Source organism: Lissotriton vulgaris, chromosome 2_1 (genome assembly GCF_964263255.1).
Source record: "Lissotriton vulgaris chromosome 2_1, aLisVul1.2, whole genome shotgun sequence".
In the NCBI taxonomy this organism is placed as follows: Eukaryota; Metazoa; Chordata; class Amphibia; order Caudata; family Salamandridae; genus Lissotriton; species Lissotriton vulgaris.
Genome location: NC_141687.1, coordinates 155,867,457 through 155,890,399, shown reverse-complemented (window position 1 = coordinate 155,890,399; position 22,943 = coordinate 155,867,457). Strand labels below are relative to the sequence as shown.

At 42.8% G+C, this 22,943-nt stretch overlaps 1 protein-coding gene across 3 annotated transcripts in view; it reads left to right on the top strand.

Moving 5' to 3' along the window:
• The window catches only part of LOC147729731 (protein spinster homolog 3-like), a 485,480-nt gene that overhangs the window by 4,050 nt on the left and 458,487 nt on the right, over window positions 1-22,943 (top strand). For all 3 annotated transcript variants that reach the window (XM_086954613.1, XM_086954615.1, XM_086954614.1), the window contains exons 2-3: window positions 12,724-12,789; window positions 17,671-17,807. In XM_086954613.1, the coding sequence (XP_086810739.1) occupies window positions 12,724-12,789; window positions 17,671-17,807 (203 nt within the window). The remainder of the gene's footprint in view (window positions 1-12,723; window positions 12,790-17,670; window positions 17,808-22,943) is intronic.

Below are 22,943 nucleotides of genomic sequence, written 5' to 3'. Positions count from 1 at the left end.
CATACGCCCAGGCTTTTGACCTCTTCCTTGGGATCAGGGGGGTCACCCAAACAGTTGGGCCAGAGGTGAGGCGGAAGGGAGGGTAGTCTGTGGCCAAGCATCAGTATCTCGGTCTTTGAGCCGTTTAACTTTAGTGAGGAGAGGTTCATCCATCGGTGGACTTCGGTGAGACAACTGTGAAGGTCAGAGGGGGAGTGATGGGGTGTGAGAGGGTTACCACCAGCTTGGTGTCGTCGGCGTAATTGATGATTGATACGCCGAACGGACTGACCAGTTTCTCCAGAGGGGCCATGTACATTTAAGTGAAGAAGTGGTTTGTAGCCCCCCCTTGCCAAGAATCCTTGATGTCCCAGGGACTCCATCCCATGTGGACATTAAAACTTTACTGCAGAGTGAACCCCATCCCCAGGGCAGCCTCGCTCACAATGTTCTGGGAACCCCATCCACTGGGACACCGCAGTTTGGCAGGTAAGGAACTGGTGTGTGCTGCCCCCCGGGAGGAGCATAAAGCTGCTCCTGCTGAGTCGGAGCACACAAGTGTCTCCCTGTCTCTGGTAGGCAGGGAAGCATAGAATTTCTCCCGCCCAGCAGCAGAAAAATGAAAAAAGCTGCTCCCGCCCACAGAGGGCAATGCAAGCTCCCACCGCACACAGAATGAGTGCAGGCAGGAGAGCCCGTTGGGCTGCGGTGGCATTGGACCATCCCCTGCAGCCTAAAAAGTGTTTTGAGGTGCCCCGGGTGGGTACCAGGACAATCGACTATTTGAAAAAAATGAAAAAATAAAGCTTTGCCGGATCCTGCGCTGGCACGGAGCCAGCGGGGTAACAGAAGCCATGGGCATCCCCTGCAGCCATCTTCATACAATTGCTGTGGGGTGCCCTGGGTTGGCAGGGGAGTACCACAGATCAAACACTTTAAAAAACCCCAGAAAAGATAGCTGGCTCCCGCATCTTGCAGGAAGCTGCCTGGCCTGGGGGAGCCCCGGGGCTACCCTGCCGCCCCGAACAAAATTAAACGTTTGTTTGTTGTTCCGGGTGGGCTCCAGGATGCTTAAGAAAATCAATGAAAAAACAGTATTAATGAATATTTAATGAGCAGCAGGAGACACTGATTTATGCTTGTTTGCTCCAAGCAAGAAGAACCCCTGCGAGGGCTTTTAACAATTTTGTGAGTCTGGTATTGCCCCTACAAGGGGCAGGGGAACCGCCAAGAACTTCCTTAATATTGTGGGCGGGGAGGGGGCTGCATGAAGCACCCTAGCAACATAAAAAAAAAGGTTACGTTTCCTAGGTCATGAAATGCATGGCCCAGAAGAGCGTACCCTATTTTTTAAAGAACTCTTAGCTGGAGCTCTATTTTCCCTTACTGGAGTGCAGGGCCTTCTTGTGGTTGTTTTTATGTCTGCATCATTTGATGGGCTAATTTTCAAAGAAAGACTCAAGCACATGCTGATTTTTTAAATAAAACATTTTTTATGACAATCATTTTTATTAAACACCACACTGTGTGAATTGATGAAGCATACATTTCAATAGAGTTATTGGTAATTTTTTGACAAATACACTATGTCTGCTTTATATTTGTTGATATGCTGACTCCTTAATAAAGCCAATCAGCTAACTATTTATATTTTGATGTTTTGACCCTTTGACAACATCAGTAAGTCTGCCTTACTTAAAATAATAGGAGTCCATAGTTTCACACAAAATATCTACCCAAGTGAGTACTTTCTACTCGTTAATTACTAAGTGCTACCCCCCAGGCTACATGTCCAGTATGTATTCTGCCCTACTGCTGCGTAATGGAGCACTGTCATCGGTGACCTTGTGTGAGTTTAGACAATGTGATTGTTCCTGGTGCAGCTTTATTCAGACATATGTGATAAAACAAATCCTCATATAGAGAAGACAATTACCATACAAAGGGGTAAATCTCCCCCTAAAACGTATCTTTCCTCTTAACTTTACGAAGTAAGTGTTTCTTGGTGGTGCTGTTCTCATATTCATACACATCAAGAAATTCTCGCAAAAATCGGGGGCCAAATGGGTGAAGCTTCAACGTGATTCGTATATTTCCATTTTTGTAGTCATTTAAAGGAAGAACCTTTGACTCTGCTCTCATCAGGGCAGGACAAGAAAGAACCCGCTCATCACAGTCACATACAGATTGTGCTCCAATAGATCAACGATGAGCTCACCTCCACGAAGAATTTCAGATCGTTTTTCAATATGGAATTGCAGAGAAAACACCCTTGATTTGCCTTCACCAAGCACAGGTGTTAGGATCATATGTCGTTTACAGAAGTGATGCTTTAACAGGGCATCTGCTATGTTTATATGTGCAAGTGCTTACTGTTGAGGTTTCAATTTTGTGAACTGAGCATCAGGTCTAGAACGATCCCGGGGACCCCATTCCCTGGGGCCTGATCAGGACTTAATGGGAGAGGGTGGCTGTGTGGACACCCTGATTGGGATGATTTCAGCCTAGGACGCCTATCCCCCTGGGCCTGGCCATAATTGAATAGAGAAGGTGAGTCGCATGGCCTCCCTCCCAAGGGAGATTTCCCCCAGGGCTCTGCCTTAATAAATATATATATATATATATATACATTCAATGGGGAGGGAGGCTGCATGCCCCCCCTCCCCATGCCCAAAATCTCCATCACCAGTGGCACAGCCAAAATGTAATGCGGGAAGGGTCCACATGGCCTCCCTCCCTGGTACTATTTTGGCCCTAGGGACCCATCCTCAGAGCCCAGTCAAAATACAATGGGGGGCACAGGGCCCTCCTCCCTGGACTGATTTTGACCCTGAGAACCCCATCTTCCAGGGCCCGGCCTTAATTGAATAAGGTGCCTCTGGGTGCTCTAGACCCAGCCAGAGCACCCAGTGTGCTGGTTAGTGAAGGTGGGGTGAGCCTCAAGGCCCCCGCCGTCCCTGCTGGCTTTCTGCCTCCTACGGGAGCCGGCATTGCTACTGCACACACGGAGTTTCTGGAAATTCAGCTCCCTGCATAAAGAAGCAATGGTTTCATCTATTTCCCTTTCCGCATGTCTGCAGTGGGTCAAAGCACTTTGAAAGCTCCTGTGTGCTGCAACTGGAGTGTTTGCTTTTGCATGGTGGGAGCCGTCCGCTCCCACCAAACAATTGCAAATAGCTTTGTCCCGGTGAGTGGGCACCCTGAGACATAGCAGGAGTCAACCCTGGAAGTGACGGTGACCAGGGCTATCTATTGCTTCAGGAGGGGGGCTGCGCGGACCCCTTCCTTTCTAGTGCTCGATCCGCCCCGGGAGCTGGTGGTCCTTGAGCCAAGTTTGGCCCCAGGAGGGGGACCGCACCCCCTTCCTTCTAAAAAAATAAAGAGCCCCAGGGAGGTGGTGGTCTTCAGGGATCGGGGGAAGGTCCGTGCAGCCCCCCATATATTTTTTTAATTACAGCCCCAGGGAGGTTGTGGTCGCCAGGTCGCGGGGATGGGAGTCCACACGGGCCTCCACTTCATATTAACAATAAGCCCCAGGAAGGGGGTGATAAAGCAGCCCTTTGAGGGGGGCCTCGTATGCACCCCTCTATTTTGGTATGAAGATCGTAATGCCTCTGGACCTGGCCCTCACAGAAACTTCTAGAAAAACAAGTGCGGAAGATAGGGCTTGTTTTTTTTTCAAATCACAGTGATATTTGTGAATATATCTCAAAAATCTATGTGAATTTAAAAACAAAGTGCTTTTGTGCCCTGCCGTAGTCTCTTTGGGAACCAATACCACAGCTTGGGGGTCAGGGTAGTTCTACCCTGCCCCCTTTTCTTTTTTTCACTATTTTTGTGGGATTCGGCTGAAACCAAGACCCAAGATGGCTGCCAACACTTCTGGGTTTAAGTGTTAGCAGCCAATCAGATCTCTATACAAGCTTGTAATTATTTTGGAAGACTTAGCGATCTTAGAAATACAAATTTGAATTTTGCAAACTGCTGAACAAGTTTACACCCAGTAACAAAAAGCACAATCTGAGGACCAAATTCTATGCAATTCTGGTGTAATTCTTTTCAGCGGTTCAGGCTGCAAGCATGTCTAAAGAGTCTATTGGAAATTAACATGGGAAACACACTTTTTTTTACCCCTCCCCTTTTTTTCTCGCCCCCACTTGATGGATCACCCAAAACTTTCCATGCACCAGAATGCCCAACATGACACATTTTGGGGGGAACATTTCATGAAGATTTGTCAAACGGTGCCAAAGATATAGGCAAGTCAAAAAACACTTTTCTCATGGAAACATGGTCCTAACTATAACTGCCTACTGGTGACTGTCAGAAAGGTCTTCCCTACCTGGGCAAAATGCTAGGTCATATAGGGCATATGGTTGGAAGAGTATTATTTTTTTTCTCTTGCGGGAAGTGTTTCCATGTCGTGCATGATAACCACCAAGGTGCATTTATTGTGTTCTAGGATGAAGCATTTATTCGTGTAATGATTGAAGAGATATGAGAGGGTGATATGTAGTCTATGGTTTTCAGTTAGATTCCTTTAATGTATTTCTTATAATCACAGTTCACTTAGCTGGACACTGAACTTGGTTGTCTAATCCGAAATATGTTGTTTAAACATTCATGGTCCTGAGCAGGGAACAATTGAGAGAGAAATGGTGGGAAGACCTGCCTGGAGTGACGCTGTTCCTATCACCCATTTCTGATTGCCATTTTAAGATATAAGCAGATCTTAATTTGAGCCGGTGGTTTTCATTCTGGCATCTAATTGCCAGCATCTGAGCTCATAACAATCTGCCACATGGTGGCGCTGTCTGGCTCATTTAGGTATGAGCACAACAGCTGTGTATGATGGTTAGTAGCTGTGTTTGTACTGTGATTGCCAGCTCACAGGGGCAACGTGTGGTGCAAGCTGCAGTGGCCTCCTGACGAGAGCCGCAGCACTTATTTGTTTACAAATTAAGCACTGGATTTAAGGTAGAAATCGTATAATGTAGTTAGTTGGGAGCAGCAGTAGTGGAATAGATTAGAGTCCTCTGCTTGGTCAGCAGTATGTGCAGACCTTCAGTTATTGCATGCCTGTTCAGTTAGTGATGACTGATTTGTGGGCTGGCATTGGGACAAGATGGAGCATGGCTGCTAGTTTCTACAACACTTGCGCATGTTGGAAATTTAAAAAGAAAGTTAAACTTGATCCCTGATAAATAGATTGCTTCATCGATCAATCTCACCCAACGCCAAAGGACAATCTACAGTTGATGCAACCCGGCACAAACCGATATGGAGGGATCTCACCACAAGATGAGATAAAGTAAGTGTGGAGAGGTCACAAGGTTCACCCCATATCTCTCTAACCAGGATTTTCGCTAAATTGAATTGCAATAAATCTAGAGGTCTGAAAAGAAGATTTTAAGAGAAGGTATTGTAAACTGAAGATAGAAAAATTCTATTGCGTAAAAGTGCCCGAGATCAGTGCCAATTTGACACCTACGAGTAACCACTGTGACGGAGTCCTGATGAAGGCCTAGCCGAAACGCTTTGGTTTTTCAACAAGTTACCAGTCTCTGTACATTTAGAGTAAACTGAAAAAAAAATCTAAATTGATGTGTATGCAAATGAATTGAAATTGAGACAATTGTGTTATCTGAAAGATAAAAGTCATGATATCAATTAAAATTGTATTTATTGCATATAGGAAGAGCATACATGTGGTTCAAACTATAATATTAAGATTGTAAATCTAATTTTGTACACATTATTTATAAAAAATATGTTCTATGCAAAAAAAGATAAAATAACACCAATGAAAAAATAATAAAATATTTAAATCTCTTATGTATTAGCATTTGTATCTTGATTATATATATTTTCCGTTTGTCTAGAGTTAACATGCCAATCTAAAGTAAAACACACTGTACCCGGTGTCCCTGTTTTCCAAATAAGTATTTTCCCTGTCAGGGTTGTGTATCCTATTTTCAGGGGCCCGTTCGTTTTCCAAATATAATTTGTGGGCTCGGACAGTACCGGGTAATGGACCCAACCCGTAGCAGATTTGTTTTAGGTGAGGGTAAGAGTATTAAGCAGTATAAGGGAGTTGTTACGCAGCCTGTGTGAACTACGACATTTTACCAACCTCTGAGTGTTATCGTTTTAGTATTACTGTGGCCAGAAGAGTTATATACGATCTGACAATATTATGGAATATGCAGGGTAGTCATGGACCAGCTCTTCATAACTAACCTGAATAACGAAAGTAGTGTGCTGATTGGGCTGTTACTCATATGTAGGTTGTATTCCATGATTGTATCTTAGAAATAGCCATGGTTTCTACAGTCTTCTGAAGTGTGTATCCTGCTGAAATGTATGAATCTTGGCTGGAAACGAGGTCAGTGCCTCCCAAAGATTTCTTATAGTAATGTGGCATGGTGATCATTGGTGCAGGTTGGAGCACGTGCCCTATTTTTTATTTTAAGTTGTAGAAATGGTGGTCTTTTTTTACTTGAGAGGCTTCTTGGACAGGACTGGAGTTATGCATTCTTTCAGGTGAAGGTTCAGAAAATGCTCTAGATGCTTGATTGCTCTGCTGAAGAATGCTGGTACTCTATAGGTGGCACTGCTGAGAAAGCCTGACGCTGTCCATTACGTTTGTAGGCGCTCTGTTAAGTAGTGCTGTTACAGTCCATTACAAGTATATCAGTCCTGAAGAGAAGGGCTTGTACAGTCTATTGGGAGAATATCAACAATTCAGAGAATTGACAGTACTGTATCTAGCAAAGTGTTGATGAGGTCTACTACAACACAGCAGCTTGACCAAAGAGTGCTGCTAGCTTGCTGAGATGTGCTGATACTGTCCATTAAAAGCAGAGCCCCTGACGTTATTCAGCAATGACTGATGAATGGTTTGTTTGGTGTTGCAGAAACACGTCCTTCATCAACATCACCATCCAAAATGAGTACCATTGAGTTGGGTAACAATAAACATCTGTTATTCAGCACCAAGATACCCTTGGGTGAATGTGCACTTTGCAAAAGACACATTATGTTATGTTATCTATAATGATAGGGACAGCCGTCACAGTACATTTTAAACACACAAACCTTATTCATAGGATTTGGTTAATCATGCAGAGGCCACAATATTTCACAAAAAATAAATCCCTAACAAGAGCACATAATTAATAAATATTAACCAGCAGCCTGCTTTATACTATACACCTCCAACGAATCAATTGTTAACAACTGGTAGCTTTAGCTTCTTGGGGTCACACTAATGAGTTCCATCCTGTAGAACCAGAGCCACAGTATATCACAGATGTTTACATTGACAAACTAACAACATGGTGTGACTAAAGTGGCCACAGAAACCTCCTGCTTCAATTTTTATTTGTAAATCTGTTTATTGGTTTTTCACATAAGAAAGCAAAGAAAAACAGTGACATATACAGAGGAACAAAGCAAACACAAGGAGGTGATGGACGGAGCGCTAAAACTTTTCAGACCCTCACCCCCAGTCACAGATCTGGGTTGAATCAATCATTGTTCTTTAGCTCACTTTGCCACCTCAGTTCAGACTCAGCTATATGCAAATCAGTCTTGATCCTGTGCCTCATGGGAACAGTCCAGCCCGAACTGCCAAGCCAGGTCTTCCCTGAACCGGCAACAAGCATCCTGAGACCAGTTTCTGGGTAACACCCTTCATCAGCCAGGCATATACAGAGGAACACCATGAAAGGCCCCAGGGGGAGGGGCACCAGGCAGGGCTGTCCCCTCTCCCCTCTATTATTCGCCCTCGTGATGGAGCCTTTGGCAGAACTGCTCCGTGCCTCCGGCGACACCTGGGGTATCCCGCTGGCAGATGGCGTCCACTCGGTGTCTCTGTATGCCGACGACTTATTGTTGTATATCAGGGACCTCGCCCATATACCCGCGGCAATCACGGACATCTTTCAAACGTTCGGGGACATGTCTGGGCTCCGCGTTAACTGGGCCAAATCGTGTGCTTATGCATTCAGTGACACGATGCCGCAATGTGTTGTGCGCATGATGGGAGAGACGCTCCGATGGCACCCGACGGTATTCAGGTATCTAGGGATCCTCATATATCGGGACCCTATGGATCTCCTGGAGGGCAACCTCGTGAGAGCCATATCCTCGCTATCGGCCCAGGTCACGTTCTGGAACTCCCTCCCACTGAATGTGCCGGCCCGAGTGGCGCTATCCAAGATGATAGTGCTCCCCCGGCTCCTCTACTTTTACGCTAACCTACCAGTGTATGTACCGGCACGCATATTCAAGGGGTTGGAAACCCTCACCAGGCGCCTCATCTGGAATAAAGGGCGCCCCCGGGTAGCATTGAGGACCCTCTACGCGGCCTCGGACTCTGGAGGCTTGGCAGTTCCCAATCAGGAACTATATTACTTAGCGGCCCAGCTACAATGGGTTGCTTACTGGCTGAGTGGTAAGAACCTGATGGATACGGCCACGATCGACACTACCCTGTCCCCCGTACAGGTGCTGACACTCTTCCACCCCCTGACGCGGGGCCGACCCCCCATTCAGATCCATGTGGCAGTCGCGAGGCAGTGCTATATGCGGAGCCTCAGACTCACCAAAAGTACGGTACCCTATGCCCCGAACCTGCCTCTACTGGGGACCCCCTTGGGTACTGGTGCGCTGTCCTCAACCGAGCTACGCAGCTGGACTGCGGCAGACCTGGACAAACTGGGCGGCCTGTATAGTGACGGAGAGCTGTTGCCCTTCGAGACCTTGGCCGCAGACACTGGCCTGCCAGTGGGCCAATTTCTGTCGCACGCCAGGCTTCTCCGCGAGCTTACGAAGGCATGGGGTGACTTGGCCCACGAGCCGTCCACACATTTGCTAATCCAGTACCTACATGTGATGGGCGATGGTTCCCATATAGTGCATTGGTTAGCACAAGCGCTGCACAGTCATACTCAATTCTCCTCCCAAAGGCTGAGGGAGAAGTGGACGACCGACCGAGGTAGTGTCTGGTCGGACAAACAGTGGGCTGCGGTATTGGCAGGCGCCAGAAATATCCCTCGCAACGCGCGATTTAAGGTCATCCAATATTATATAATACACTGCGCGTATTTGTCCCCAGACAAACTGAATCGCTACTTCGGACTCACATCGTCGGCGTGCCCCAGGTGCGGCCTCCAGAACTCGGACTTCCTACACGCACTCTGGAGTTGCACTCACCTCACCTTGTACTGGTCGGCGGTCGCTGACACTTTGACGGCGGCCACGGGCGATACCCTCCCCAAGACGTGGGAAGCATGCCTATTGGGGCTCTACAAGAGAACCAAACAGACCAAGCTAAGGGCACGTTTCTGGGACCTAGGACTCATTACGGCTAAGCGGCTCATCACGAAACGATGGAAGAGCGCCACCCCCCCGCGCCCTGCTGACTGGCGTCGCTCTTTTGACAACTGGGCTTGCGCGGAGAGTATAACTCTACACAGGGAAGAGACCGCGGGCCTCCGGAAGTACCCGATTGCCCAAGATTGGGACGCTGCCCTGGCCGCGTACCACAGGGCGTGCACCCAGGCCGGTATGGAGTGACTGCCCCGACACGACACAGTGAGGGTCCTGTTGTCTGCCGTCCGGTTGTGGAGCGAGCCCCCCCTCCTCCCCCCCTTCCCTCCCCCGGCCACCGAGGTCCTGCCCAACAGGAGGAGTCCCCTGTCGTTTCCCCTCCCCCCCCGCACCCCCCCGCCCCGCGATCGCAGCGACCCTACATCCTCAGCCGCCCCCACCCCCCCACGGCCCGCATAGCACACACAGCTAGGATCACTGATACATTACTGTACACGCAAATACTAGTCCGACTGTTGTTGAAATGTTTTTCCCTCCCCCCCTTCTTTTGATTCCCTGTTGTGTCTCCTGGTTGGCAGTGAGATTGTTTCTACTGTACCCTTGATGATGTCCGATTTCCCCTCCCCGTTTACTTTTCACACAATGCCGGTTGGACACTGCCAAGATCAGGAGACTGTAACCCAGCGGCCCATATACCGGTGTGGGATGTGATCCTGCCTTTGACTGCTTCTGTGCCGACCAGGGAAAGCGGCCTAAGACAATGGTTGTTGACTTTCATGACCACCTTGGTCCTTTTGCAGTGCTGCGGGCTACGAGCACTACAACCCGAGACTTTTCCTGACACTGCCGTTTGCGGACTAATGCATCTCCCCTGGCTACTGTTTATTTTCACTTATGTATGACCGACATGTCAACACATGCTACTAGCTGGGTAACGTTTGTAGTAATTATTCTTTTTTATGAAATTGTGTGACCAATTGCCTTGTTACCTGTGAAACTAAATAAAGTTTGGGACCATTGGTCTTAAAAAAAAAAAAAAATGAAAGGCCCCAGGAGTGAGGGGTGATTCAATTCTGTGGGACATTGCGATTCAGTTACAGAAAGCGAGATCAACAATTGTGGATTATGGTGATATATGGGCGTCAACAATAGTGTAAATACCCCTTTACATCACATGTGTATGCATACAGTGCGTGGTTATTATTTAACAGATGCTGAACCGGGGGAATGGGATACAACAAAATGAGGACAAAGAAAGAAAAAAATAGGGTCAGCTGTTAGTGATATGCCGCCACGGGTCCCCACCCCAACCAAAACCTCCCCCATAAGCAACGCCCACTTTAGCGGATAAATGTCATGTGTGCCAAATGTGTAATCGCTGACTGAATGTGGAAGAAGTCATTAATGAAGGTTCACCCTGACTCTGTAGGGATCGATGAGCGCCCCCAATTTATGTCGCCTTAATGGTTGACTCCACCTCTATGGATGAACCGGCCGAATCCATGTCCTTGTTCCTCTGCAGGTCCGCTAATTTTGCGTCCCAGCTGGCGGGTGGGCCTTTGCAGAGGCCCAGCAAATCTTCTCTGTCCAGGGCAATGCTCTCCGGTTTAGCCCATATCAGTAAAGAGCGACGCCACGCTAAAGCGTGAGTTGGCGCAGGGGACTTCCATCTCCTAGTGATATGCCGCTTAGCAGTTGCCATGCCCAGATCCAGAAAACGGGATGTTACCTTATGTCTTTTACCTCTTCTGAAGAGATGCAAAATATAGGTTTCCCAATCAAAGGAAATTTCGTGCTCAGTGCAGCGGACAAGGACGTTGGCTATTGTGCTCCAGTACCCACTGAGAAGGGGACAGTGCCACCGCACAGAAACTTCCTGCTTCATGTGTTAGCTTGCTTTGAATTATTATTCCAGATGTGCCTATTGTCTGTTTTGCTGGCAAGGAAGACATGTCGACTCTACCAATGCTTGTTCAAAGGGTTCTAACTACTGCCCTGTGGGCTGCCCTGGCCACTAAGTGCTGTGCCTCTTCTATCCAATCATATAGTGACAGGATTATTAGTTTATCAAATGTTAGATGAGTTTCCTGTAGTGCTTCTTGTGTGCCTCTAGTTGCCCTTAGTGGGCACCAGCGTTCCACTGCTTGTTTTTTCATCACAATTCTACCCAGAGTAATCGAGAGAAAGGCAGAATAGGGAGAAGAAAGAAAGACTCGAAATATAGTAAAACAGTGACAAAAGTCGAAGGCAGGGATGGGAAGAACTTGCAAGAATAAGATAAACACAGCAAATGCAGGGTGGTGGTGTAAGAACCTTGACATTGAATAAAGACTCAGCAGCCTTGATATTAGGTAATAACAAGCAATGACCAGACCAGCGACTGTTCCTCAGTGAGAACGGAGGTGCTCCCGCCCTCTACTGCTGCCCAGAAAGTTGGAAAAATAAAATGCTAATAAAAGGATTTTATTACCATTTTATTTTACTAGCTTTCTGCCGGACTGAGGGCAGGGTGGGCCAGTGCGTCATTGCTGCTGATTGACAGCAATGACCACTGGCCTTGTCAGTATGAATTTTGCATGTCGGTTGACAGGCTACCTTGCTTCGGCCAAACCGACATGCGCAAACTTTCCAACTCAGCTGCCTTAGACAGTTGGGTTGGAGATCAGGCACAAGCCTCCAGTGCCTTTCGGAGCGATGAGGCAGCCTGCTCCAGCCAATCCAGATGATTCACTCATGCTGCTTCACAGCTTGAGAGCAGTGACTGGATTGATTAAGGTAGTTGGTTATGTGATATCACCTGCTCGGAGGAGCCTGGAGCCAAAGACAGAAGAACATGGAGGACGTGCTGCAAGATAAGGTACGTACATTTTATTTTTTGTTTCTTGGATGTTCATTTTAAAATGTTTTTGTGTTTTAATGTAAAATGTGTGTGTGTTTTAATGTATGCAGCAATAGCGTATCACAGTATGTTTGTGTCACCAACTGCCACTGGCAATTAGGGGGCCTTTTGATCTAGAGCCGTGGTCTAGTCTACAAGGCTGTCATTACCATTGATTTATTCATTTATTTATTTTGAAGGTTTTATATAGCGCAAACAAGACCCTTTCGGGTATCAGAGCGCTTCACAAGGTACATATAGAAGAGCTTTCACTTCTTTTTTGAAAGATGCAGTAGAGGGTTCAGTCTCGTTTCTGGGGGCAGTGCATTCCAGATCCTGGGCGCTGTCCCGAGAAGGCTGGTTGTATGTTTTCTTCTTGATGAATCTTTGTGGTTTCAGTAAAAGGTGACTAGCACTGAATCTCTTTCTAACTGTGCTCTTGTTCTTCTATGAAATCAAGAAAGCTGCGAAGGTCACAAAAGGGACTGGTTCACAGAAGTCTTTAAGTGCTGTTCCACTTTCTGTTCCAGGAGTGCTGCAGGAAATCAAGACCTTCTTTGACATCAGCGACAGCAACGCAGGACTGCTCCAAACAGGTAAAGTTATACCTCGCTTCTGACCACCATCGTCCTGTGTCTCACTGGCTGCCCACATGTGTGACGCAACACTTGATTGTAAAAGAAATAATATTAAATATGCAAAATCACTAAGCATCCTATGTTTATTTCAATGACATTGGATACATGCAGAATATCAAAAAATAACATTTTAGATACAAGTAAGATTAAAATCAAATAAAATTGTACATTGGATATTCAAAAAACTGAAAAATAAGCAAACGCAAAACATGTTTTCAGTCCAATCTCAAGAAAATAAACTGTGCTATATAGAACTGCAAGAAAGTGGGTGTATTTTTCTCATGTTTCAAGATAAGTGTATTTTGTTGGATTCACTTTCTACACAAGCAACTGAAAATCACAAAATCCTATATGCTGGGAACTCATTTCAAAATATGTAACCGTGTCTCCTAATGGGCTTTAGTGATCAGCATCCCATGGTATGCAACCACTGTAAATAAGGATGCAAAGATGTTGCTGTCGAATACCAAGTTTTTGTCGTTTTGACTGCGTGGTGGGCAAAACATTTCACCACTTGAACATTTGTGTGTATATATACAATACATGGTTTGGGAACTCAGAGGGTGTTTGCACCCATTTCTGTGCTTTTGGGGTACTTTGGTATTTGCAGAAGTGGCTGCAAACATTCCTTCTGTAATGTACATGCGCAGTGCATAGTGGGTGGTGCCTTGTTTGCACAGGTTATGGCTCTATGTCAATAGGAATATGCATTTGCCTGGACAAGTGACAGATACAGGTGGATGGTGAAAGGTCCTCGAAGGATGCCCTAACTCTGTTTAGCCTGCAATGTGTGTCCTTTGGGAGGAGGCAGAATGCGTGGCAGAAACTAGATTATTTTGACCAAAACACCTTTTCATAAAATGTATATCTTTCCTTAAGGTTTTTATATTTAATGTAGTTTTGTTTATGATTTTCTGTTTCTATTATATTTCTAATCAGACTCAAAAAAGACTATCTATCTATCTATCTATCTATCTATCTATCTATCTATCTATCTATCTATCTATCTATCTATCTATCTATCTATCTATCTATCTATCTATCTATCTATCTATCTATCTATCTTTATGTTTCACATTCTTTTTACTTGGAAGAAAAGCCCCAAAGCTGCCTTAAGTTATATATAACTTTTTGTTTGATATTTTTAAAATAATCTTATTGTTTATTTATTTTTTGGGGTGGTGCCTTCCCTTATCTCATTCTTGCTCTCTCTCTGTATAGACGTATCTATTTAAATTACGTATTCTTGCCTCTTTTACTTAATCAACTTATCTTTAAATGTCCATTTACCATTACACAATATTCATATGTTATTAAACAACTTGCAAAATGTTCTCAAATGGAAGTCAATACATTTTACATTTTGGGAATGCGGTAACAATACATATTGTAAGTTACATTTTTTTGTATAAGAGAATGTAATGAGTAATTTGGTTGAAGTTGTCATGGAAAACAAAGTTTTTTTTAAAGATTTTCTTGAGAAAAAAAAAACCTGTATAAAAGATGTTTTGGAAAACGATGTTATCACTTGCTACCGGATGTGGATCAAATGGAAATAATGGTGAATTGATAATGGTCTACTACATTTAGTATTATTACTGCACAGAGTCCTGGGTAAAGTAAGCTCCTGTGCAGGTTTATCTCAAAGATTTTAACCTGTAGCGCAATGAAGCTAGGATGTTTGTATATGAAGACCTTCCCATAGAATGTGGGGAGTTTGGCAGCAGTCACATATTAAACATAACCTAAAGGTATCAATAAGAATCCTTGGGCATGCTAGTGACCCGGTCTTACATTTTACCTATTCCGGTCAGAATTTAATTGGTTGGAAATACATAATCAGAAGAACAAGCTGCTCATTAAAATACCAAAAACAAAACAATGATTTTTCCCACAGAACATACTGAAACTTGACTTGGTTTCTAAATAAACCTCCAATAGAATAGGCTAGAAAATATCCACACCTAGGAATGTTTGTAGATAATTGTCTATTCTGGAAATCAGACATTAGAATTAAAAAAAAACAGATGCAAGACATTCAGCATAGGTTTAAATGTTTTAATATTCTATGAAAATGTTGGGCATCAGGAGAGTCATTAACACATATTAAAACTAATCTGCATCCAATATTGCTTTACAGGGGCAGTAGCCTCTTTTGGATACACAAATAAAATGATGGGTTTGACAGCAGTTCAATCAATCCTCAAGTTATTCTGTTTGTGCCAAACGCCTGGATTCAGCCAGGGTTAGGTTTGACATCAATTTCATACACGGTTGATCACTAACTCTGGATCTATCTAGCTATGTGCATAAAGGCACATGTGGATGAATTGAAAGCGGTTGTAGGTAAGGAAATACGTCATGCAAAGGAAGATGAGACATGTAATCGCCAAAAATGCATATTTCATTTATTCATTGAAGAGATTGCAATTAGCCATTTGGTAACTATTGCTGGATATGACCTTTTGAGAACTCAGTCCCACAGATATTCTACTTATAGCAATAAACTGAATAGTGAATATAATATGAAGTCGTACATTAGCTCCAGTATATTGACACTAATCTCACAGCTGAAGTAAAAGAAAACAGTTTTTGTTAATTTTAGGTTTTTTTAATCCCCTATTCTTCAAGTTGAAGAAGCCTTATATCAAGTTTCTAATGAGTGCCTAACAAATAGACTCTGGTGATTACAGGTAGACCATCCAACATATTATTCGTCTGTACCACTCCATGTACACACCTTGAGACTTCTATGTCTGAAGTTCAAAAAAGCTAGTATTAGGCCAGTTCACTTGCAAAGGTGTTAGCAGCAACACAATAAGTCTTGTGGTAACATTTTCTGAGGATGTTTGTAAAATATCAAAATAATCAGGATTAGGGAGGAGGATTGAAGATCCTATCAATTCCCCAAGGTTTGTACAATTGATCAAATGGTGGATAGGATACTTGTAACCACGTTACACGGAGGTATGTTAGTTAACCCTCATAAACGCTGTGTATTAATCGTGCGGTTTATATCTTTTCTCCGCCCCACACTCGCGTTGTGGCATTATCATCGGGTAAACCACCGTGCTTCATGCCAGCCTCAACCAGTTATCTAGTGTTGCGTGGCAGTATCTAGAGAATCTCCGTATTTTTACCCTCACATGAAGGTTATGGGTTAAAAAACTTTAGTCTCCAAACAACCTTGAACTTAAATTTTGTTGTATTGGATAACTCCTTAAAAAATATTGGGTATGCTAAACAGACCGCGTCACTAGGTCTATTGCATATCACTTAAACATACACAAAAACGTCGACATGTTTCAGCTCCCTATGGCCCAGCCGGGTCTGTGGAGCTTTTGTCAGGACAAGAAGACAAGTTTAAAAATACTTACATAATTAGTGTAGTATATCTGGGTTTTTTAAAATTTTCTTACCCAAGTGTATTCAGGGGTATTGTTCACCTTTGTATTCCGGTGACCTCTCCTTGAATACGCTTAACATGTTTATCAACAATTGTCAACAGGGGGAAAAGGACTACTTGGTCCCAGGCCGCGTGGAAGGCGGATTCCGCGTCTGGTGCTGGCTCTGCCCCCTGGACCGATGTTTGTAAAATAACTAACAAGAGTTTGGAAATGTAGAGCATAATGTTGTTATAACTTTTTTATTAAGTTGCTTCCTTTGAGTGTTAAAGTGGTTTTTAACCTATCTTACACCGTGTGGGTGCAATTCTACATGAATCCGGGCCAGTTCTTAAGTTCAAAAGTATATTTTTATTTAGATGTTTTTTTGCTCATAATCTTTTTAATGAAAATGTTTAAATTGGCTACAAGAAAGTACCATATGTTCGCCAGAGACCAGCATAATATGACAGGTGACCAGTTGGTACAAAACAATAATGCATAGTGCGAGACCATGGAAAATTGCAAGGAAGAAAAGGGTATCACAGGCTTTGGACATGCGCACTTAAGGGTCACCCACAGCATGACATGCCTTAAAGCAAAAACGAAAAAACTGTGTCACAACAAAATACAACAATTCCTTTTCAAAGCCTTCTTGATATAGTTCTGGGGTCTGGACAATATTGCGCATTAGTACATACGTGGTTATTATTATAAGTGAGGGTGGTCACCTGGGCATCACTGGGGTGAGCTACTAAGAGAGATCCGTCAAAGAACTGTAAAGCTACTTATCTGCCTTTACAGCTATTTATATATATTGGAATTGATATGTTTATCTAAACAAATACTTTTTGACTACTGCTACCGATAGGGATGCGGGGAAGTCGTTTCTCCACATGGAATAATATTTTCCTACTGTTGTGAAAATTACAGTTTGCAGCTCAAAATTAGCCATTTAACAAAATTATCAATACACTACTCAGTTGTGGACTTCTGCAAAAAGATTTCATCACAGAAAACAAATAGGATAGAATGTTCATAGTCTGTAAATGGTGACTAAAACAAACATATACATTTATAGCAATGTTGCTTCCAAGCAAAATCTTAAAAAAGGTTACAAATTGAAAGGACGTGCGTATTTAAATGTGAATTTTTGACTTTAAGACAAGTATTACAACATGACATGCGATGAGGACATTCCATTTATGTTGATTTTAAAATCCACTATTCATTATAAAAATCATGGGACGGGCACTAACTAATACTGTTTTGAAACGAGGTTATAAAGCATAACTCTCAGATATTAACATTTCTGCTTGTATAACCACTAAAAATACATACCATGTCTAGTGGCATTGTCTATGAAAGACAACAAATATTGACTGCATATACTTACTATGCTCAAATGAATGGTGAGTCTAAACTATGTGTCTTTCTTCTGTTTCTGTCGTTGCAGTTTTCATCTGCTGCTTCTTGGTGGCAGCGCCTCTCTTCGGTTACCTTGGAGACCGCTACAACCGGAAAACGATCATAGCCATTGGGATAGTTCTGTGGTCTGGTGTAACACTGGGAAGTTCGTTCATCACAGAGTCAGTATGTCATGTTCTGTCTAATACTTTTGCCACCTATTCTTATCAGGGTTGGACTTGGAACACAGAGCAGCCCTGGCAATTTTGCCAGAACAGCCCCCGGGTGGGGAGGGGTGGTGGGGGGTTGCAAGTGTGCAGCACTGCTTCTTTTGTTACTGGGGGGGCCGATATTGCAGCACCTCTGCAAAACTGACCAGCACCCTTCCAGCCTCCCAGGAAAACGCCCAATGCCCGGTATGGCCAGTCGGCCCTGATTCCTATGTAAGAGAAAAAATCTAGGGGCATATTATCAAGGGATTTATCTCCGCTTTTTTGGCTTTAAAAGCCAAGAAAGCGGAGATAAAATTATCTCCCTATCAGCAACAGGGTGCTAACACACAAATTCGCATGTTAGCACCCTTTTTCTCTACGCTTCCCCTTGCATCTCTAATGAGATGCAAAGGGGGCGTTCCAGAGAAAAATAATAGGAGAAATGTTGTTTAGCGACATTTCTCCTATTATCAAGGATTTCGCTAACCCTGTTAGTGATAAAATAAGCAGCGCTAACCGCGGTTAGCACTGCTTTTTTTACACCTGGTATTTTCCTGACTCAGCCATGATATCCTATGGAAGGTGGATATCATGGCTACATTTGTGAGCCCCTATCATCAAGCTAACGCCAAACTTCGAGAGATTATCGTTGGTTTTCCAGTGATAATCTCTCAATTGGCAGTTAGCGTGAGGATTTTTATCACTTCTGAGATAAACCTTGCTAATAGCAAGTTATCTCTGCGATAATTTCCGGCGATGCTTAGCGTTAAAAAATTCGTTGCTAAAGATCGTTAGCGGTAAATATCGCTAAACGTTGGTAATATGCCCCCTAATTTCCTTGAATAGGCAGTACCGCTGAAAAGCTAGTTTAGTTTTGGCAGCGTGAGTTAGATATCAGGCTTGCTTGATTTTTTTGTTTAAATTTGTTTTTATTATGAGATTTTAACTTTTAAACCATACACGACAGCCAATGTGTATACCATACATCTCCATTCTAATGGTATCTTTACAGTATAATGTATGCGAGACATTTTTCCAGAATTATCATCAACATGATATTACAAATCCAGCATGCGATGAATCAACATTCTGTTTGTATGACAATGAACGAAAAAAAAAATGGGAGATATTAATAAAAGGGATATGGGGAAAGGGGTGAGAACAAGGGGAAGGTCTCCTCTTGCACCAATATGTATATACCATTATGCTTTAAAAACACTTCATCCGCTATAGCCACACAGACTATGAATAAGCATCTCCTCAATCAACTGAACTGTTAACTCATTGACATGCCACCTAGATATTCCTAACATTCATGGCCGCAAAACTGGTATGTAATTGTAAGCGTCAGGGACTATCATAGCCAAGCGTGTTCTGTCCGCGGTCTAAGATGGCTAAGTCGGCGGCAGCTTTGGTGCTGTTTGTTCGTTGTCGCTCAGAGTCGAGGCTACTGTCGAGTCCATGCCCTGCTCCGCCATGTGGAAATCAAACAAGATTGCATACCATGCTGATGCCAGAGGCTGCTAGCGCAGCCTTAGTGCATTCTCACGGTGGAGTGTTATGCTCTCCGCCTGCGCCCAGCACAGGAGGGAGTAATACCAGGCCTTTGCCGTTGGGGGATCAGGCGCTTTCCAGCGACGTTTGAGCAATCGCTTAGCCACTATTAGGCCTAGGTCTATGTATCTGAACGTCACCTTATCTTTTTCGATCTATGGTAGAGCTCCAAGATGCACACCTCCCATGTCCAGTCTAATGTGCCCTCCGTGCATTGAGCCAGTCTACTAGTGACCTCTCCCCAATATATTTGAATGGCTGTACATGGCCATAACATATGCAGGAGGTCCGCCCCTTACTCGTTACATCTGGCACATTTGGCATCTGTAATCAGGCTTGCTTGATAAGTGACTAACTCACATTGCCTTTAAAGCTTTTCCGGGTTTATTTGCTGCCTAACGATCTGAAGGACATATTATCAAGAGGGTTTATCTCGGCTTTTTTTTAGCTTTAAAAGCTAAGAAAGCGGAGATAAAATTATCTCCCTATCATCTAGCTGTCGCTAACACCAGTTAGCGACAGCTAGTAGGAGATAGCGACCATCTAGGGCCCCACTTTGCATGTCAGTGATATTTATCACTAATGACATGCAAAATGGGCGTGCCAAGATGTTAGCGACTGGAAACAGTCGCTAACATCGCTATCTCCTATTACCAACTTTTGGAGATATTCGCGCTAAGCACAAATATCTCCAAAAGCTAACACCTGCCCTGAGCAGTTCTTAGCCATGTTATCCAATGGGAGGTGGATAACATGGCTAAGAGCATTAGCTCGGTAATGCATGAATATCGCGGACTTTTCAGTGATATTCATGCATTGCGGACGATTTTTATCGCATTTGCGATAAACCTTGGTAATACCAAGGTTTATCAGCTCAGCGGTAAATTTTTGTCTCTAGCCAAGCAATAGCGATAATTATCGCTATTGCTTGGTAATATGCCCCTGATTTACTAAATGATCAGCACACCTAAGGAAATGCTATGACCGCACCCATTCTCATACACCTTTATGTAGTTTGTTGTGTTGCTGTCCATGCATTCTTGGTGATTAGCTGTGAAGGTGGGATTATTTTAAGAGCGGGTGTGCTGGTCATTGATGGAAGCACACTCTAACAGTGATGTTGAGAAATATCTGTGCCACTGAAGGAGTGCGTTTAGTGAATAAGCTACCCTTTTAGAGCGCAGGCTGTCTTCGCCATACATTTATGAAAAATGTGTTCTACTTTAGAATTTATATATATATATATATATATATATATATATATATATATATATATATATATATATATATATATATATATATATATATATATATATATATATATATATATATATATATATATATATATATATATATATATATATATATATATATATATATATATATATATATATATATATATATATATATATTACCTACTGGCGGTCGCCAGTAGGTATATATAGTTAGGATTTTTTCTCTATGGGATTTTTGAAAATTCTATGTCTAATAACTTTGGCGTTTGTGGACGGAATTGGCTGAAATTTTCAGGAACATGGAACATTTTGTTTCTGAGCAGCCCCTGACAATTTGGGGGGGGTTTCATCAAGGGGGGGCCGAGAAAAAAGGGGGGTCCCAAAACGCATTTTTCCCATGTTAATTTCCATAGGGCGGTTGGCCTCACTTTTAGCTCGAACGGCTGAATGGATTTGCACGAAACTTGGCAAAATTGTAGGGACTGTTAGCCCGATGTGCCTTTGCTAGGTCTCAATATATGTGCTCCAGTGGATTTTGAGTAATTTAGGTTCAAAAAAAGATATATATCTGGGCGGAGCCTAACCACACATCTGATCTGATTGGCTGTCAGCACTTCATCCAAGAAGTGTTGGCAGCCATCTTGGGACCAATATACATGATAGCACCTCATTAAAAAGCATTGTAGTTAATAGAGGGTTTTAGGACTTTATTTACATTATAAATCATTTGTTGATGGTACCATACTCGTTTTAGGAATTGTGGTGGGTTCTAAGGTGATTTTACCATGTGAAAAAAACTTTTGCTGTGATATCATGAATATTGTTTGAAAGAAAACTAATATCTCATGATTTTCCCACAGTGGTTTGGAAGGGGATCTATAAGCTAAACTGAAAGCATATTTTCTGTAAATTCACATTATCTTTCTCAGTCATGTGAAAATGAAGTCTGACATTCTCAGTAAAACCTGTACATCCAACAAGGACAGAGACTGTCAGTTGATTCCTTTGTGCTCTACTGCAGCCTCCTAAAGTGTTCTAAAGAACAACTAGAGCGCTAACAGTCCTACGTATTACAAAGGTATAGCACACCTGGAGCCATCTTGATGGGAATAAAGTGGTACCTCTTAAAACATTTAATTTAAAAAGGAACAAAATGAGGGGGTATATTATGCAATAGAAGGTATTATTAGTGCTGCAGAAAGAAAAATTAGGGCACATTTTGAGTGACTTTTCAAATCCTCTTCTATTTCATTAAAAAATTCTGACATGCAGTCTCCCAAAATGGCCACCAGAGACAAAAGAGCCCAAATGTAGCCCAAATATCACCCAGATGTAGCCCAAGTATAGCCCAATGACAGAATGTCCCAGAGTGTTCTAAAGAACAACTAGAGCGCTAACAGTCCTACTTATTACAAAGGTATGGCACACCTGAAGCCATCTTGATAGGAATAAAGTGGTAACTCTTAAAACATTTAATTTAAAAAGGAACAAAATGAGGGGGTATATTTTGCCATATGAAGTATGATTAGTGCTGCAGAAAGAAAAATTAGGGCACATTTTGAGTGACTTCTCATACCCTCTTCAATTTCATTAAAAAATTCTGACATACAGTCTCCCAAGATGGCCACCAGAGACAAAAGAGCCTAAATGTAGCCCAAATATCACCCAGATGTACCCCAAGTATAGCCCAATGACAGAATGTCCCAGAGTGTTCTAAAGAACAACTAGAGCGCTAACAGTCTTACTTATGACAAAAGTATGGCACACCAGAAGCCATCTTGATTGGAATCAGTGATGTCATCAGTGATGTCACTGACCATGTCATGAATGATGTAATATGTGACATCATCAGCAGTGGATTGCGGGTGCGCGATATATAGTTAGTGCAACTAACTATATATGGAATTTCAATGGTTTTGTGTGAGTAAAATAAGGTTTTGTAAATGCGAATTCCTAACTATATATGGTCTATAACTTATGGTTTTTTCAGTGAATTTTCAAGGTTTTGTAAATGCTAATTCCTAACTATATATGGTCTATAACCTATGGTTTTTTCATATATATATATATATATATATATATATATATATATATATATATATATATATATATATATATATATATATATATATAATATATATATATATATATATATATATATATATATATATATATAAATGCTTAAAAATATAGTTTCCATAGGAAAAGCGTTTTTTGAAGGTTAGCTGCTGTCTTTAAAGTTTTAAGGTGATTTGTCAAGCAGGGTCTGAGGAAAAAGGGGGGACCCAAAATGTGTTTTATCCATTGTTAATTTTCATAGG